This window comes from Hylobates moloch, unplaced genomic scaffold (assembly GCF_009828535.3).
Source record: "Hylobates moloch isolate HMO894 unplaced genomic scaffold, HMol_V3 SCAFFOLD_7, whole genome shotgun sequence".
Taxonomy (NCBI): domain Eukaryota; kingdom Metazoa; phylum Chordata; class Mammalia; order Primates; family Hylobatidae; genus Hylobates; species Hylobates moloch.
The window spans coordinates 58,719,976-58,739,041 of NW_026652282.1; the positions used below are offsets into that span (position 1 = coordinate 58,719,976).

The 19,066-nt window shown below is 43.5% G+C and overlaps 1 protein-coding gene across 1 annotated transcript in view; it reads left to right on the forward strand.

Moving 5' to 3' along the window:
• Nucleotides 1-19,066, forward strand: part of TAF1 (TATA-box binding protein associated factor 1) — a 100,904-nt gene that overhangs the window by 21,353 nt on the left and 60,485 nt on the right. Inside the window, exons 16-26 of the mRNA XM_058441323.1 lie at nucleotides 172-313; nucleotides 673-803; nucleotides 1,526-1,606; nucleotides 4,509-4,658; nucleotides 4,815-4,934; nucleotides 5,261-5,436; nucleotides 6,018-6,196; nucleotides 9,493-9,706; nucleotides 10,712-10,877; nucleotides 13,356-13,567; nucleotides 18,460-18,568. Coding sequence (XP_058297306.1) covers nucleotides 172-313; nucleotides 673-803; nucleotides 1,526-1,606; nucleotides 4,509-4,658; nucleotides 4,815-4,934; nucleotides 5,261-5,436; nucleotides 6,018-6,196; nucleotides 9,493-9,706; nucleotides 10,712-10,877; nucleotides 13,356-13,567; nucleotides 18,460-18,568 — 1,680 coding nt within the window. The remainder of the gene's footprint in view (nucleotides 1-171; nucleotides 314-672; nucleotides 804-1,525; nucleotides 1,607-4,508; nucleotides 4,659-4,814; nucleotides 4,935-5,260; nucleotides 5,437-6,017; nucleotides 6,197-9,492; nucleotides 9,707-10,711; nucleotides 10,878-13,355; nucleotides 13,568-18,459; nucleotides 18,569-19,066) is intronic.

Consider the following 19,066-nt stretch of genomic DNA (forward strand, 5'->3'; position numbering starts at 1 on the left):
AGGTTGCAGTGAGCTGAGATCAAGGCACTGCACTCTACCCTGGGTGACGGAGCGAGACTCCGTCTCAGAAAAAGTAGGGTGTGTGGGTTTGGGAGCACATCAGGAAGAGGCCCTAGGGAGGACTTTTATCCTTTTCTTTGCCAAATAAAATACACTTGGTTTGTTGGGCAGGTTTTTATTTACCGCCTTTTCTGGAAAAGTAAAGATCGGCCACGGAGGATACGAATGGAAGATATAAAAAAAGCCTTTCCTTCCCATTCAGAAAGCAGCATCCGGAAGAGGCTAAAGCTCTGCGCTGACTTCAAACGCACAGGTCATCTGTTGTGACTAGTCATTTGTTTGCCTTTTTCCAAGAAAAGAATTTTGATGGCTTTGAGTTAAAGGATAAGCATATAGTTAATAAAATAGAAATTGATGGCCGTTGAAAGGAGGTAGCAGATCTTCTAACACTCTGGTTGGTTTTTTGAATTTGGCTGCCAGGAAGTTTAATGTGATAGTTGGATATCTTCTATGAGTTGTAGGAAACTTAGCAGCTGGGGTTTTCTTGGCCAGTCATGCCAACTGTGGCTAGGCCTGTTACAGTTTTGGTTTGCTGTCCCTGTTGCTGCCAATAAATATCAGGGCCTTTGGAATTCAGAATGGTCTCATTCTCTATGTATATGTCTTTTCCAGGGATGGACTCAAACTGGTGGGTGCTTAAGTCTGATTTTCGTTTACCAACGGAAGAAGAGATCAGAGCTATGGTGTCACCAGAGCAGTGCTGTGCTTATTATAGCATGATAGCTGCAGAGCAACGACTGAAGGTGAACACCTGCCTCTTAGACACCACTTATGCCTGTGGTTTTTTGTTTTTTTTTCCTCCCCCCAAGAGATGAGAGAGAAGACTCTCTCACTGGCTTAGGGAGGATGGTTACTAGATTATTACCAATTACTAAAAAGTTTAATTTGTATAAAGTACTTCTATGTACATCAGTTCTGGAGAAAAACTACAGTGTAGCTAAATATCAGTGGGAAGACATAATGAGGAACTTTGAGCATATTGTTTTGCTTTGAAAATGGTGACTGGATGACTTGAATCTCTTCTTTGCAAGATAAGCATATAAGCAGGGAAAGTACTTGTCAGCCTCTCAGGTAGGCAGAGATGATGATGGTGCTGAATGTGTGGTTTAGAGAAGCACAGAATTCTTATAAGGCCAAAAGAGAAAAGGTCCAGCTGAGGTGTGACAGCACAGCTCTTTCCCACTGAGTTAATGCGACTCAGTTATTGAGCATCTCTGTTCAGCTTGCTTATGGGCTGTAACTATCTGTATATCAGCCAGTAAGCTCCTTGGCATGTGGTAATGTATCTTCTCATAGCTTAAGGATGTGCCGTGGTGTTAGATATAGTGAAGACTTTATGGAATCCATCTGTGCAAAATAGGCTTTGGTATTCTGTACTTGTATTCAGTAAAAAAAAAAAAAAAAAAAAACTTGTGCTTTGTGTTTTTTAACTGACTGATTTATGCATGGATCTGTCGTCTTCCAGGATGCTGGCTATGGTGAGAAATCCTTTTTTGCTCCAGAAGAAGAAAATGAGGAAGATTTCCAGATGAAGATTGATGATGAAGTAAGGCTTTATACTAGTTTGTATTAGTCAATAATACATCTCATTTATCCTTTTAAAAGAGACAGCTTTATTGAGATAACATGCAATAAACTGTACACATTTAAAGTATACTGTTTGATGTTCTTGCTTTATTCATGCCAGAAAAAATGATGCAATATATGAAATATTATATTTTATATGATATGGGTTTGTTTTTTGTTTGTTTGTTTGTTTTGTTTTTTGACAGAATCTTGCTCTGTCACCCAGGCTGGAGTGCAGTGGTGTCATGACCTTGGCTCACTGCAACCTTCACCTACTGGTTTCCTGCGATTCTTGCGATTCTCCTGCCTCAGCCTCCTGAGTAGCTGAAATTACAGTTGCACGCCACCATGCCCAGCTAATTTTTTGTATTTTTAGTAGAGATGGGTTTCACCATGTTGGCCAGACTGGTCTCGAGCTCCTGACCTCAAGTGATCCTCGTGCCTTGGCCTCCCAAAGGGCTGGGATTACAGGCATGAGCCACTGCGCCTGGCAGGATCTTCATTTCTTCTAGAAAAAAGACTTAGACCTGATTTATAAGACTCCACATTATTTGAGCCTTGCATATTAATCTGACCTCCTTTCATCTCTTGTCACTGCCCGTCTTATATTCTAAGCTCCGACCATACTGACGTTCATTCAGTTTCCTAAATTTCTCTCCCCTTCCGGAATTCTGCAACTGTTATGTCCTCTGCCGAGATACTTTTTCTCCACTCCTCTGCCATTTGACTCTCATCTACAAGTTATTTTCTCTGGGAAGCTTTCCTGGACTTTTCCCCTCATTCCACCCTGGATTTCGATTGGATGATAATTCTCCTTTCATTATGTACATATAGTACACCTTTACTTTTTTTTTCCCAAGATAGGGTCTTGCTCTGTTACCCAGGCTGTACTGTGGTGAGATCACAGCTCACTGTAGTCTTGAACTCCTGGGCTCAAGCAGTCCTTCTATCTCAGCCTCCCGAGTAGCTGGGACAACAAGCACACACCACCACACCCAGCTAATAGTTTAAATTTTTTGTAGAAATGGGGTCTCACGGCCGGGCACGGTGGCTCATGCCTGTAATCCCAACAGTTTGGGAGGCCGAGGCGGGCAAATCACCTGAGGTCAGGAGTTCAAGACCAGCCTGGCCAACATGGTGAAACCCTGACTCTACTAAAAATACAAAATGAGCTGGGTATGGTGGTGTGCGCCTGTAATCCCAGCTACTTGGGAGGCTGAGGCAGGAGAATCACTTGAACCTGGGAGGTGGAGGTTGCAGGGAGCCGAGACCACGCCATTGTAGTCCAGCCTGGACTAAAAGAACGAATCTCCATCTCAAAAAAAAAAAAAAAAGAAATGGGATCTTACTGTGTTGCCCAGACTGATTTTGAACTACTAGGCTCAAACGATCATCCTGCCTTGGCCTTCTAAAGTGTTGGGATTATAGGCATGAGCCACTGTGCCTGGCCTCTACTTTCTTCCCATGGTAGTGATCACATAGTACTGAACTTGGTTGGCTGTTTTTCCCTCACTAACTTGAGGTTCATGAAAAAGTAGTATGGAGTAGTGTGTAGTTGTTATTCAATAAATATTTGTTAAATGAATTAAGTGATTATAAAATGAAGCAGAAAATGAGGCCACACGGAGTGAGTAAAGAATCGTTGTATTACTCTCTTGAGGTTGGAATGAAAAATGAGTGGATATCTAAGAATTTCAGAAATTAAGAATTCTATTGAGGCCAGGCGCAGTGGCTCAGGCCTGCAATCTTAGCATTTTGGGAGGCCAAGGTGAGAGGATTACTTGAGACCAAGGGTTCAAGACCGACCTGGCCAACATAGTGAGACCCTGTCTCTAAAAAAGAAAAACAATTTTTTTTCAAATTAAAAATAAAAAAAGAATTCTGTTGAATGGCTTTCAAGATTGAATCTTAGAGAATTGGCCATTTTCTTGCTAATCATATATACTCTTTTTTTTTCTTGAGGCAGTCTCACTCTGTCTCTCAGGCTGGAGTGCAGTGGTGCAGTCTTTGCTGACTGCAACCTCTGCCTGCTGGGTTCAAGCCATTCTCGTGCCTTAGCCTTCTGAGTAGCTGGGACTATAGGTGTGCGCCACCGTGCCTGGCTAATTTTTGTATTTTTAGTAGAGATGGGGTTTCACCATGTTGGCCAGGCTGGTCTTGAACTCCTGGCCTCAAGAGATCTGCCCGCCTCAGCCTCCCAGAGTGTTGGGATTACAGGTGTGAGTCACCACACCTGGCCTCATGTACTCCTGACTGGTCTGTGTGGGCAGGCACATTCACCCCTTGGCTTAATTCTTTAAGAATTTTGCAGGGGTTGGTAAACACTATTCAGGATCCCAGGAGAGGACAGACCTTTTTGACCAAACCAGTGGCAGAAATAGAATGGACTTTGATTTAGTGTCACTGGAAAAGGGGGCCAATGCTTTGAAAGCAAGCATATCAACTATTTAGAGAAAATAGGTTTCATTCTAAAACAGCTGTTTGAGCAATTGGACAATCAAATGTAGTCATTAGTCTAATTTTGAGCATCATGAGGGTGAGGGAAACACTGTCCTTAAGAATGCTTATTGAAGCCGAAGGGATAAGGGGCTGAAGGGATACCACTGTTCTTTATTTTTCTCCTTATCCTGCCTGAGCTCTTGACCTCTATTTAATATCATGTTGTAAGTATTGTACCATAGGATAGAAGAGAACTGAGTACTAGGTAGCTACATTTAACTGTTGATTTTTGTGGACAGTTTAAGAAAGCGTGAACCCACAAAAATTAAACATTAGAAAAAAAGAACATGAAAATAGTTTGTAATTATTCTACTCTTGTAGATATTGGCTAGACATAGAACAAATGTTTCCCACTGCCCTGAGAATCTTTTTCTTTATCTCAGGTTCGCACTGCTCCTTGGAACACCACAAGGGCATTCATTGCTGCCATGAAGGGCAAGTGTCTGCTAGAGGTGACTGGGGTGGCAGATCCCACAGGGTGTGGTGAAGGATTCTCCTATGTGAAGATTCCAAACAAACCAACACAGCAGAAGGTGAGATTGTGTTTATTTCTAGAATGAGGAAGTCAAGGGAGAAAGAAATGGGTGAGTGGAGGACTTGGAATGTAGTTAAGGTAGCAGAATGACTTAGATGCCTCCTTAGAAGGAATTCAGGTTTTTAGGGTTCTCACTTTTTTTTGTTTGAGGTAGGATGATAAAGAACCGCAGCCAGTGAAGAAGACAGTGACAGGAACAGATGCAGACCTTCGTCGCCTTTCCCTGAAAAATGCCAAGCAACTTCTACGTAAATTTGGTGTGCCTGAGGAAGAGGTGAGTGTGGAAGTGGAAAATTTAGAGTATACTAGGGGCTTTGTATAGAGATGGAATTGCTAGGAGGCAGATGTAAAGAACTATCTGGGGAACTTTGTATTGTAGGGTATAGTAAGCTAAGTCTTAGATATTGTTTTAGGAGTTATCTTTCTATGTAATCTGCTTTGGGATGATTTTTCTTTTTTGGTCTAATTGTGTACATTGGCTTGTCCTTTGAAATCCCTGAATGATTTGTGTGTGTGTGTGTGTGTGTGTGTGTGTCTGTGTGTGTGTGTGCGTGTGTATATATATATATATATATTTGTGTGTGGCTATTTGTCTCGTAGATTAAAAAGTTGTCCCGCTGGGAAGTGATTGATGTGGTGCGCACAATGTCAACAGAACAGGCTCGTTCTGGAGAGGGGCCCATGAGTAAATTTGCCCGTGGATCAAGGTTTTCTGTGGCTGAGCATCAAGAGCGTTACAAAGAGGAATGTCAGCGCATCTTTGACCTACAGAACAAGTGGGTGGTTTTAGTGCTGCAGAAAATCCAAGCTGGAAAGGGGAGGAGTTCCAGGCACTATTTCATAATAAAGAGGGAGGTCACCTAAAAGTTTGACTACCTAGGTAGTCAGATATCCGACATGTCAGGGTAGTATATGTTTGTAATCCCACCACCAGATTACCTGTTCCCTTCAACCCAACTTGGCAAAATTTTTTAATGGAAGGAGACGCTAGTCTTGTGTTCTAGGTTCCACGACAACTCTTATGGCCTACTTGGGCCTAACAAACAGCACAATGGTAGCAGGTGACAGGTAGGGTTTTTTTCTAAAGGTTTAGTTGTGAGAGGACGTTAATACACTATTAAAAATGACCAGTGTGCTGATTTATTTATCAAGTTGTCTCCAGGAATTCTGAGTTACTACAATTTTTCAAACTTGTTGACCAAATGTCTAGGAAAACTTTGTAAAGCTTTTCTGTTAAGGGCCCCATGTCTTAGTGGATTTTGAGTATGCCTTTTTAAGGTTGATTTCCCAATTTTTTACTTTTGCCTGCAACCATATTTCTTTAGCTCTTTCTGCACATTGCTTTTTCTCTTTTTAGGGTTCTGTCATCAACTGAAGTCTTATCAACTGACACAGACAGCAGCTCAGCTGAAGATAGTGACTTTGAAGAAATGGGAAAGAACATTGAGAACATGTTGCAGAACAAGAAAACCAGCTCTCAGCTGTCACGTGAACGGGAGGAACAGGAGCGGAAGGAACTACAGCGAATGCTACTGGGTGAGGATAGTGGCTTCACAGACAGATAAAAGAGAAGGATTAAAAAAGGAGCCTATATAACTGCAGACTGTAATTGAGGGAGATCTGGAGGCAGAAGATGTAAGGGATGCATGTAGAAAAATGTGAATGAAGTAGAAAGCTTTTTACAAACTGGACTCTAGGATTGTCTGTGGAGGACAAATTGCAGAGATGATGCCACTCCACTGCTGCCTCTGTCTGTATCAGGTGCCTGGCCAAGCCTGGGCTATTAGTGCTGTACTTCAAATGAGCTTTTTGTGCATTTATCCTAGAGGGTAAGAGTTTTTAATACAGAATTTGTAAATGAATTTAGGGAGTTATCTTTGAAACTTCTGAAATTACATGTAAAATAATGCAAATGTGCATTTTATTATTTTTTTGTTTTGGAGACGGTTTCACTCTGTCACCCAGGCTGGAGCGCACTGGTGTGATCTTAGCTTACTGCAGCCCCTGCCTCCCAGGCTCAAACGATCCTCCTGCCTCAGCCTCCTGAGTAGCTGGGACTAGGTGCATGCTACCATGTCTGGCTAATTTTTGTATTTTGTATTCCTCCTGCCTCAGCCTCCTGAGTAGCTGGGACTATAGTGCATGCCACCATGTCTGGCTAATTTTTTTATTTTGTAGAAAATGTTGCCCAGGATGGTATCAAACTCCTGAGCTCAAAGTGATCTGCCTGCCTCAGCCTCTGAAAGTGTTGGCATTACAGGCGTGAGCCACTGCGCCTGGCCTTAAATGTGCATTTTCTGAGAACATTCATGGCTTTCAGAAGACCCTCAGAAGGAGTCTTAGACCCTGAAAAGAGTTTTAAAATTGTAGAAATTGAGGGTGGGAATAATAAAGACCTGAATTGGGTTGGGATATGGAGGGCATTAAGGATGAAAATCAAGGCAACCCTAAGATTTCACTCTGGGATTACTAGAAAGATGTTGGTACCATTGATTAAAGTAGTGAATTTCAAGGTCTGACATGCTGGCTCATGCCTGTAATCCTAGCACTTCGGGAGGTCAAAGTGAGAGGATCACATGAGCCCAGGAGTTTGAGACCAGCCTGGGCAACATGGTGAAACCCTGTTTCTTTTTTTTTTTTTTTTTTTTTTTCTCTGTCTCCCAGGCTGGAGTGCAGTGGCGCGATCTCGGCTCACTGCAACCTCCGCCTCCCGGGTTCACGCCATTCTCCTGCCTCAGCCTCTCCGAGTAGCTGGGACTACAGGCGCCCGCCACCACGCCCGGCTAATTTTTTGTATTTTTGGTAGAGACAGGGTTTCACCGTGGTCTCGATCTCCTGACCTCGTGATCCGCCCGCCTCGGCCTCCCAAAGTGCTGGGATTACAAGCGTGAGCCACCGCGCCCGGCCCTATTGTGAAACCCTGTTTCTACAGAAAATACAAAAATTAGATGTGGTGGCAGGCACCTATAATTCCAGCTACTTGGGAGGCTGAGGTGGGAGAATCACTTGAGCCTGGGAGGCAGAGGTTGCAGTGAGCTGAGATTGTGCCACTGCACTCCAGCCTGGGTGACAGGGTGAGACCCTGTCTCAAAAGAAGTTAGGAAGGGAATGTATAATATGTGGAGTTTGAGGTCCCTTTGACATCCTTGAAGTATACATGTCAAAGAGGCAGTTGAAAACTTGGATGTAGATACTGCGAGAGAGGATAAAGGCTGATGATGAAGATTTATATGACTTCTCAGTCGCAGTAGTCTTCCTTTGTTTCCTCTTTTCTGTAAAAGTTTTGTGTAATTTCATTGTTTTGGGTCCTTTGTAAAAATGTGATATAGCCCTTTCACCAATGTGGACATCTATGTTTTCTAGTGTAGTCCTGGAACACAGTATCTATATCATTTGGGAATTAGAAATGTGGAATCTCAGGCCTCACTCCACATCTACTAAATTAGAACCTACATTTGCAGCCGGGTGTGGTGGCTCACGCCTGTGATCCCAGCACTTTGGGAGGCCGAGGCGGGCGGATCACCCGAGGTCAGGAGTTTAAGACCATCCTGGCCAACATGGTGAAACCCCATCTCTACAAAAATTAGCTGGGCATGATGGTGGGTGCCTGTAATCCCAGCTACTTGGGAGGCTGAGGCAGGAGAATCGCTTGAACCTGGGAAGCAGAGGTTGCAGTGAGCTGAGAGTACGCCATTGAACTTTACCCTGGGCGACAGAGTGAAACTACTTCTCAAAGAAAAAGAAAGATAACCTACATTTGAACAAGATCCCCAGGTGATTCCTATTCATATTAATGTTTGAGAAGCATATGTTAGGCTTTAAGACTCAGAACTTGTTTTTGTAGTGCCATTTTTCCCTGAGTTGCATGCTTGGGTACTTTTTTTTTTTTTTGAAACAGGGCCTCATTCTGTTGCCCAGGCTGGAGGGCAGTGGCGCAACCATGGCTTGTTTACTGCAGCCTTAACCTCCTGGGCTCAAGGGATCCTCCCACCTCAGCCTCCTGAGTAGCTGGGACCACAGGTGTGTACCACCACACCTGGCTAGTTAAATTTGTAGAGACAGTGTCTTCTTTGTTGACCAGGCTGGTCTCAAACTCCTGGGCTCAAGCGATCCTCCCACCTTAGCCTCCCCAAATGCTGGGATTATAGGCATGAGCCGCTGTACTCGGCCTTGCGTGCTTTTATCTGTAATGTGATCATCACCCACTTCCTACTTGGTCTTTTCTCTTGCACTGTTGTTCAGAGGAATCTGCTTGTCTGTCTCCTATAGCAAACATGTAGTTCTTTGAGGTTCTTTCAGAACTTTTTGTACTTACAAAAGTTGGGAAATTGGCCAGGCGTGTGGCTTAGGCCTGTAATCCCAGCATGTTGGGAGGCCAAGGCTGGCCTATCTCTTGAGCCCAGGAGTTAGAGACCACCCTAGGCAATGTGACAAGACCCTGTCTCTACAAAAATTTAGCTGGGTGTGGTGGTACATGCCTGTAGTCCGAGCTACTCAGGAAGCTGAGCTGGGAGGATGGATTGAGCCTGGGAGGTGGAGGTTGCAGTGAGCTGAGATTGCATCACTATACTCCAGCCTGGGCAACAGAGCGAGAGAGATCCTGTCTCAAAAAAAAAAAAAAAAAAAAAAAAGGTGGGGAAATTGGCAGTGCCTAAAATGAAGTCAGGAAAGGACAAATCAGCATGTTCTTGGGGCTGATGATGACTTTGATGCTTTTTGTAGAACCATAGTTTTGTGGCATGTTGAGCTTTGATAGCTCCACTCAACCCCAAAAAAATGATCATTTGGGAGATAAGGGGAACGTTTGGAAATCTTTTCTACCTACCTTGCAGCAGCAGGCTCAGCAGCATCAGGAAACAATCACAGAGATGATGACACAGCTTCCGTGACTAGCCTTAACTCTTCTGCCACTGGACGCTGTCTCAAGATTTATCGCACGTTTCGAGATGAAGAGGGGAAAGAGTATGTTCGCTGTGAAACAGTCCGAAAACCAGCTGTCATTGATGCCTATGTGCGCATACGGACTACAAAAGATGAGGAATTCATGTGAGTTTGATTTACCACTTCCTTTTTTTCTTTGAGGACAGAGTCTTGCTCTGTGGCCCAGGCTGGAGTGCAGCGGTGTGATCTCGGCTCATTGCAACCTCCATCTCTCGGGTTCAAGTGATTCTCGTGCCTCAACTTCCAGAGTAGCTGGGATTACAGACACGCACCACCGTGCCCAGCTAATTTTTGTATTTTTAGTAGAGATGGGGTTTTGCCATGTTGACCAGGCTGGTGTTACCTGCGCTCTAGCAATCTGCCTGCCTCATCCCAAAGTGCTGGGATTACAGGCATGAACCACGGCACCTGGCCTGATTCACCACTTTCGAGTGTGATAGGGAGAATAATAATAATGGTGGGGAATGGTGATTGGGGTGGGTGCTTGAGTTTTAGTGACAGGATTCTTCACAGTTATTTCTAGAACTCTGCTGTAATTGAGAACTATCTTGCCTTTAGATTGGGTTTGAATAGAGCCAAATTACAGGGAAAATTCTATTCAGTATTTGCCACAAGATGAAGGCATGTCTTGTTCCAATTTGGTCCTTTGCATTGTGATTGGTTGGTTTGCAACGGGAGGCTCACCCTGTAACCACACTTGGGAGGCTGAGGCGGGATCACGAGGTCAGGATTCGAGACCACCTGACCAAATGGTGAAACCTGTAATCCCAGCTACTTGGGAGGCTGAGGCAGGAGAATCGCTTGAACCTGGGAGGCAGAGGTTGCAGTGAGCCAAGATCTCGCCACTGCACTCCAGCCTGGGTGACAGAGGGAGACTCCGTCTCAAGAAAAAAAAAAATCTTAGAGATTACTCAGGACTTACTCTAAGAGAGTTACCTCTGCAAATGGATGGCTAACTAGGGAGGGAGGTGGGAATGGCATGTAGCCCCTTTTATCTTAGCCTGGATGGATTACTTTAGTCCTGAGATGTTAGCTATCACGATAGTCTTCTTGGTTAAGATTTGCTTATGGTCCTGTGATTTTTCTTCCTCTGCTGCCCACATTGTTCAGTCGAAAATTTGCCCTTTTTGATGAACAACATCGGGAAGAGATGCGAAAAGAACGGCGGAGGATTCAAGAGCAACTGAGGCGGCTTAAGCGGAACCAGGAAAAGGAGAAGCTTAAGGGTCCTCCTGAGAAGAAGCCCAAGAAAATGAAGGAGCGTCCTGACCTAAAAGTAAGTATAATGTGGTATGATTACGGCTAATGGAGCAAAGGAAGAATGTATACCTTTTCCTTTAGCTTTTGACATCCTCTTTTGATATTCTCCTTTACTGGGAATGAGGGAAGTATATTGTGGAAAGCTGGTTTGAATTGATGTGACTACTTGGAGGTGTCCTCAATACTAATGTGAGTGGTATTAACAATTCCACACCAAATCTGGTGCTATTGTTCTCTTTTTTTTTAAGACAGGGTCTGGCTCTGTTGCCCAGGCTGGGGCGCACTGGCATGATCTCGGCTCACTGCAGCCTCTGCCTCCTGGGCTCAAGCCATCCTCCTACCTCTGCTTCCCAAGTAGCTGGGACTACAGGCACGTGCCACCACACCCGGATGATTTTTGTATTTTTTGTAGAGACAGGGTTTTGCCATGTTGCCTAGGCTAGTCACAAACTCCTGAGCTCAAGTGATCCTCCTACCTTGGCTTCCCAAAATGCTGGGATTGCAGGCGTGAGCCACCAAGCCTGGCTTGTCATTTATTCTTTTTTTTTTTTTTTTTGAGACAGAGTCTCACTCTGTTACCCAGGCTGGAGTGCAATGGCACAATCTCAGCTCATTGCAACCTCCACTTCCTGGGTTCCAGTGATTCTTGCACCTCAGCCTCCCAAGTAGCTGTGCTACCAGGCGTGTGCTACCACGCCCAGCTAATTTTTTTTTTGAGATGGAGTTTCACTCTTGTTGCTCAGGCTGGAGTGCAGTGGCGCCATCTCGGCTCCCTGCAACCTCCACCTTCCCATTCCAAGCGACTTTCCTGCCTCAGCCTCCCGAGTAGCTGGGATTACAGGTGCCCGCCACCATGCCCAGCTAATTTTTGTATTTTTAGTAGAGACGGGGTTTCACCATGTTGGCCAGGCTGGACTTGAACTCCTGACCTCGGGTGATCTGCCCACCTCGGCCTCCCAAAGTGCTGGGATTACAGGCATGAGCCACCATGCCTGGCCTTATTCTTTATCTGAAATATTTTCTAGGAGTTGAGATAGATTTGGTAGGTTTTGTTTGTTTGTTTGGTTGGTTTTTTTAGAGACAGAGTCTTGCTTTATCGCTCAGGCTGGAGTGCAATGGTGTGATCTCCGCTTACTGCAACCTCCGCCTTCCGGGTTGAAGAGATTTTCATGCCTCAGCCTCCCAAGTAGCTGGGATTACAGGCGTGCACCACCATGCCCGGCTAATTTTTTGTATTTTTAGTAAAGACGGGGTTTTACTATGTTGGCCAGGCTGATCTCGAACTCCTGGCTTCTAGCGATCCTCCCACTTTGGTCTCCCAAAGTTCTGGGATTACACACATGAGCCACTGCTCTTGGCCCAAGTTTGGTAGGTTTTTTAACATGTACTTTCATGTCTCTTGTCTGTGTGTATGTATTTTTAAATATGTAACTTTAAAATATTGTACATATTAAAAGAAGCAACAAAAGTAAAACATACAAGTTGTTTTCCATAACTTAGGATCACAGATACTACTGTGTTGTAATAAGCATCCTAAGATGAGGCAGTTGTGGTACAGTGGAAAGAGCCATGAGCTTGGAAACGGAAGATCTGAATTCAGGTTCTGTTTCTGCCATTTAATAGGTCTGTGACCTTAACCTCTCCCAACTTGTTTTCTCTAATATAAAATGATATGTCCACAGTGGTGTTGTATTAAATGATATAATTCAGGGGAAGCACTTTATAAACTATAAAATATTCAACAAATGAAGCTGTTCTTAACGCATACTGAGGTCATTAAGTGTTTTAATGTTCCTTTTTGTATGTGGCATTAGATAAGTGTGATACAGTATTGGCCCCATTTTACAGATGAAACAGGTCTAGGATACCAGAGCTACTCATTTGCAAAACTGAGATGGAGACTTGGTGTTATCGAAGCTTTTTCTTGTTTTGACTATAGAGTGGGAATACACCCAGCAGGCTGATTATGCTGCTGAATGTAGATGGGCTTCCAACAGCTTGTCTCCTGCATATTTAATATTTTCATAGTTTACAACTTAAGTTGGGAGTGGAAATCTTCTCTTTTTTCTTCTTACCTGATTTTTAAAGCAATGTTTAGTCTCTGGATTTCATTTTTTTTCCATGTGTCATTTCCATACATGCAGTTTTGTCTAGTGGCTTCTGGTTGATCAGTGCATAACAATTCTATTAGAGCAAAAGTTCTGAAGCTGACTTTGTTTTTCCCATCTTGTATGTACAGTTGAGCTTTGAACAACATGGGTTTGAACTGCATGGTTCCACTTATGTGTGGATCGTGGTATGTGGAGCCTGTGTATATGGAGGGCTGGCTTTTTGTATATATGGGCTTCACTATGTGTGGATTTTGGTATACTTGGGGGTCCTGGAACCAGTCCCCTGCTTATACTGAGGGATGACTTTATTTCTTACCTGCTTATCTCTGATATGTGTTTCAGCCTACTTACCTCTGACGTGTTTGATACTTTTCCTTTTGCAGCTGAAATGTGGGGCATGTGGTGCCATTGGACACATGAGGACTAACAAATTCTGCCCCCTCTATTATCAAACAAATGCACCACCTTCCAACCCTGTTGCCATGACAGAAGAACAGGAGGAGGAGTTGGAAAAGACCGTCATTCATAATGATAATGAAGAACTTATCAAGGTTGAAGGGACCAAAATTGTCTTGGGGAAACAGCTAATTGAGAGGTAAGAGATACCAGGCAGGAAGTGCTATGGGACAGATTTATTTGAGGTTGGTATATTGGTGGCTGGCAGGGGTAGATGTGATGTGTTTTCTGAAGTGGAACTGAAGGAACAGGAATTTTGATGGCGTTTCCTCAGTTATTATTGCCAGTAATGAAAATTATAACACTCATTAGGTTGTACCACTTGTTTTGGAACGTGCTGCCTAACTTCTGAGTCTGTTTCCTTAGTTACAAAATAAAACCACCCTTACCAGGATAGTTAAGAAGATAAAATGAGACAGACTACAAAGCATACAGTACAGTGCCTGACATATAGTAGATGTCAGTTATCTCTTCTTGTTCTACTTCTAGACACTTATAATATTTGCAAGGTCCCTAATCTTGTTGTGTTTTTTTTTAAGATAAAGTCTTGCTCTGTTGCCCAGGCTGGAGTGCAGTGGCTCACTGCCACCTCTGCCTCCTGGGTTCAAGCGATTCTCATGCCTCAGCTTCCTGAGTAGCTGGGATTACAGGCGCACGCCACCACGCCCGGCTAATTTTTGTATTTTTGTAGAGATGAGGTTTCATTATGTTGGCCAGGCTGGACTCGAACTCCTGACCTCAAGTGATCCACCTGCCTAGGCCTCCCAGAGTGCTGGGATTACAGGCGTGCTGGGATTACCATGCCCGGCCTAATTTTTGTATTTTTAGTAGAGACAGGGTTTCGTCATGTTGGCCATGCTGGTCTCAAACTCTTGTCCTCAAGTGATTCTCCCACCTCGGCCTCCCCAAGCGTTGGGATTACAGGCGTGAGCCATCACACCCGGCCTCGTAGTGTTCTAATAAAGGACCATCCTAAAAGATGGACGAGACATAGAAACTGCTTATACTTGTGTCTTGCCCTCAGAGAGTTTAATAGATAATAAAATGGAGAAGTTGTAAAATTCTTTCCCCTAACTTTTTAGTTTGAAAATGGCAAACCTACAGAAAAGTTGAAAGAGTACAGTATATAATTCCTCTAAATTCACTAATTGTTAACATTTTGTCACATTTTCTTCATCTTTATATACCTAAAACTTTTTTTTTCCTAAATCATTTGGAACTAAGTTGCAGGCATCATATTTCACTCCTAAGAAAGTTAACATTAATGTAATAATATATAATATTCAGATCTCATTTAGTCTTCCCCAGTTGTCTCAGTGTCCTTTATTGCTTCCGTCCCCAGTTCTGGATTCAATCCCAGTTCAAACATTAAATATATTTTGAATCTCTCTTAATCTAGAATGATTTTCCCTACCTTTTATGTTTTTCTTTTCTTTTTTTTTTTTTTTTCTTTTTTTGAGATAGGGTCTGGTTCTGTTACCCAGGCTGGAGTGCAGGGGCATGATCTCAGCTCACTGCAACCTATCCTCTCACCTCAGCATCCAGAGTAGTTGAGACTACAGGTGTGCAGTACCACACCTGGCTAATTTTTGTATTTTTTGTAGAGACAGGATTTTGCCATGTTGCCCAGGCTGGTCTCAATCTCCTGGGCTCAAGCAATCCTCCTGCCTCAGCTTCCCAAAGTGCTGTGACTACAGGCATCAGCCACTACACCCAGCCCCATTTATGTTTTTCATGACATTGAATTTTTTTGAAGATTCCAGGCCAATTGCCTCAAAATATTCCACATTCTGGAATTGTCTGTTCTCTCATTGATCAGATTCCAATTAAATGTTGTTGGCAAGACATTTTTTTTTGAGACGGAGTCTCGCTCTTTCACCCAGGCTGGAGTGCAGTGGCGCGATCTCGGCTCACTGCAGGCTCCGCCCCCCGGGATTCACGCCATTCTCCTGCCTCAGCCTCCCGCGTAGCTGGGACTACAGGCGCCCACCACCTCGCCCGGCTAATTTTTTGTATTTTTAGTAGAGACGGGGTTTCACCGTGTTAGCCAGGATGATCTTGATCTCCTGACCTCGTGATCCGCCCGCCTCGGCCTCCCAAAGTGCTGGGATTACAGGCGTGAGCCACTGTGCCCGGCCGGCAAGACATTTAATGTCATATTTAGGTGATATACTTACTATACTACATCAGCAAGCACATAATGTCAGGTTTTCCCACTGTTTTGATCATCTTGTTAAAATGGTGATCCTCAGATCCTATAATAAAGTATGTTTTTTCTTTGTAATTAACATGTTGATGAATATCCTGTTCCCTGACAATCTTTTAATAGTTTTAGCATCGGTTGATGACCATTGCTTTATTCAGTTATTTCAGTGGGGGTTCCATAATGGTAATTTTTCGAATTCTAGCATTTCTTCAACATTAGCTAGTATTTTTCTATAAAAAAGAGCTTTCTACTCTCCAAGTATTACTATGGATTCTGAAATTCTTTCCTTTGGAAATTTAATGTTTTATAATTCCTTAACATGATTAATTTTGATGCTCACATAGTGTCCCAAATTTGACTCCCTCAAGCCAGATCCTGTGGTTTTTTTTTCTTTTTTTTTTTTTTTGAATGACCCTATAAATATTTGAGAACTTCCTTGCTTTCTGGCACAAGATGTTTTTGTTTTTGTTTTTGTTTTCTCGAGACAGTCTCACTCCTTTGCCCAGCCTGGAGTGCGGTGGCGCAATCTCGGCTCACTGAAACCTTTGCCTCCCGGGTTCAAGGGATTCTCCTGCCTCAGCCTCCCGAGTAGCTGGGATTACAGACATGTGCCACCACACCTGGCTAATTTTTGTGTTTTTAGTAGAGATGGATTTTCACCATGTTGGCCAGGCTGGTCTTGAACTTCTGACCTCGTGATCCGCCCGCCTGGGCCTCCCAAAGTGCTGGGATTACAGGCGTGAGCCACCGCGCCCAGCCTTCTGGCACAAGATGTTAAAAGCTCTCTTTCAAATTTTCTTATCTTATATATCTAGAGTCAGCCATTTCTCCAAAGTCCAGGTTCCTTTTTCTTTTTGAGACGGAGTCTTTCTCTGTCGCCCAGGCTGGAGTGTGGCACACCATAACCTCCGCCTCCCCAGTTCAAGCAGTTCTCCTGCCTCAGCCTCCCGAGTAACTGGGACTACAGGCACGTGCCACCTTGCCCTGCTAATTTTGTATTTTTAATAGAGACAGGGTTTCTCCATGTTGGTCAGGCTGGTCTCGAACTCCCGACCTCAGGTGATCTGCCCACCTCCACCTCCCAAAGTGCTGAGATTATAGGCATGAGCTACCATGCTCAGCTGGTATACATATATTTTAAATTACAACTTTATACTGATAACCTCCAATTTAGTTTATATCTATTGATCTTCTTTTCTCATCTTCCCTTATTTCATATTTGCATCCATTCTCAGGAAATAACTTAATTTCTGTATATATTTACTTAGAAATCAATATATTTATTGAGAAATTTGCTCTGTCCTATGGTATGTACAAAATAGTTTCAGAATTACTATAATAATACCACTACCACCAACAAACCCATAAAGTAGGTTCAAGATGTTTTTCGTAGTTTATTTTTCTTGGACTGCATGCCACTGAGGTATAGTTAGGGTATTCCAAACATATTTGAATCACTTCTTTTTTTGTGTGTAATTTAAGAAATCAATTTGATACAGTTACAGTCATTCATTTCTGTTTGTATTTAGTTTTGGGTTCCTTTTCTCATCCTTGTTGATTTATTTTATATGCCCAGGCTGGAGTGCAGTGGTGCAATCTCAGTTGACTGCAACCTCTGCCTCCTGGGTTCAAGTGATTCTCCTGCCTTAGCCTCCCAAGTAGCTGGGACTACAGGCGCGTGCTACCACGCCTGGCTAATTTTTGTATTTTTAGTAGAGATGGGGTTTCACCATGTTGGTCAGGCTGGTCTCGAACTCCTGAGCTCAGGCAATCCACCTGCCTGGGCCTTCCAAAGTGCTGAAATTACAGGCGTGAGTCATCACACCCAGCCTCCATCCTTGTTGATTTAATTATTAATATCTGTAATAGTCATTGTTTTTTGAAACACATTAGAAGAGGAAGATGGGCCGGACGTGGTGGCTCATGCCTATAATCCCAGCACTTTGGGAGGCTGAGGTGGGAGGATCACTTGAACTCCGGAGTTCGAGACCAGCTTAGGCAATACAGTGAGACCCTGTCTCTATTACTGAAAAAACGGTTTTTAAATTTAAAAAATGAAGAAGAAAAAATGTGATACCATGGTCCCTTATAGTGGAAAAGAAGAAGGTGAATGAGCTTTAATGATTGAGGGAAGTCCAAACTAGTTTGTTTTCTGTTTTCAAACCAGTTTTTAATTTCTTATTTTCATTCTTGAATGAGTTAGGTTTCCTAGCCTTTTAACATTTTAGATAGAATGTTGGGGCTGGGTTCGATGGCTCACACTTGTAATCCCAGCACTTTGGGATGCCAAGGTGGGTGGATCACCTGAGGTCAGGAGTTCAAGACCCGCCCGACCAACATGGCGAGACCCTGTCTCTACTAAAAATACAAAAATTAGCTGTGCGTGGTGGTGAGCTTCTGTAATCCCAGCTACTCGGGAGGCTGAGGCAAGAGAATCACTTGAACCTGGGAGGTGGAGGTTGCAGTGAGCTGACATTGCGCCATTGCACTCCAGCCTGGGTGACGAGCAAAACTACGTCTCAAAAAAAAAAAAAAAAGAATGTTGGAACTGGAAGGATTCTTAAAATTCTTTAGCCTGGTTTCCTTATCTTCCCAATAGGAAACTGAAGTAAAGTTGTGACTTGCCTAGTTATTTATTAACTTGGAGAGCCTATGAGGGCTTGCCTGATCTGAGCCTTAGAAGGTGGATGTCTGGCCTTTGGTTTGGCTTTTTCCTCCCTAGGCTCATGCTTAGGTACCTTGGACTTTTTTTTATTATAGTTGCTTTTTTTTCCCCTGGGAACTAGAAATATGGGCTGTATCTTACTAAAGTGTTTTGATTTTAGTGCGGATGAGGTTCGCAGAAAATCTCTGGTTCTCAAGTTTCCTAAACAACAGCTTCCTCCAAAGAAGAAACGGCGAGTTGGAACCACTGTTCATTGTGACTATTTGAATGTGAGTATGTGCATTGCTTCCTTCTGATTAGGTGGGTTCTCATTGATTCCCCAGCCGTGTATGCCATAGCTCTGACAGCCTTAGATTCTCCATTTGTCTTGCCCTGAGAATTATGTGTACTGTTCATTATAAGATTTCTAAAATACGTTTGTCTAGTTAAAGAAAGTGGATTTTTTTTTTTTTTTTTGAGACGGAATCTCACTCTGTCGCCCAGGTTGGAGTGCAGTGGCACAATCTCGGCTCACTGCAACCTCCACCTCCCAGGTTCAAGCAATTCTCCTGCCCCAGCCTCCCAAGTAGCTGGGATTACAGGCTCACACCACCACGCCCAGCTAATTTTTGTATTTTTAGTAGAGATGGGTTTTGCCATATTGACCAGGCTGGTCTTGAACTCCTGACCTCAGGTAATCCACTCACCTTGGCCTCCCAAGGTGCTGGGATTACAGGTGTGAGCCACTGTGCTCGGCAGATTTTTTTTTTTTTTTTTTTTTTTTTTTT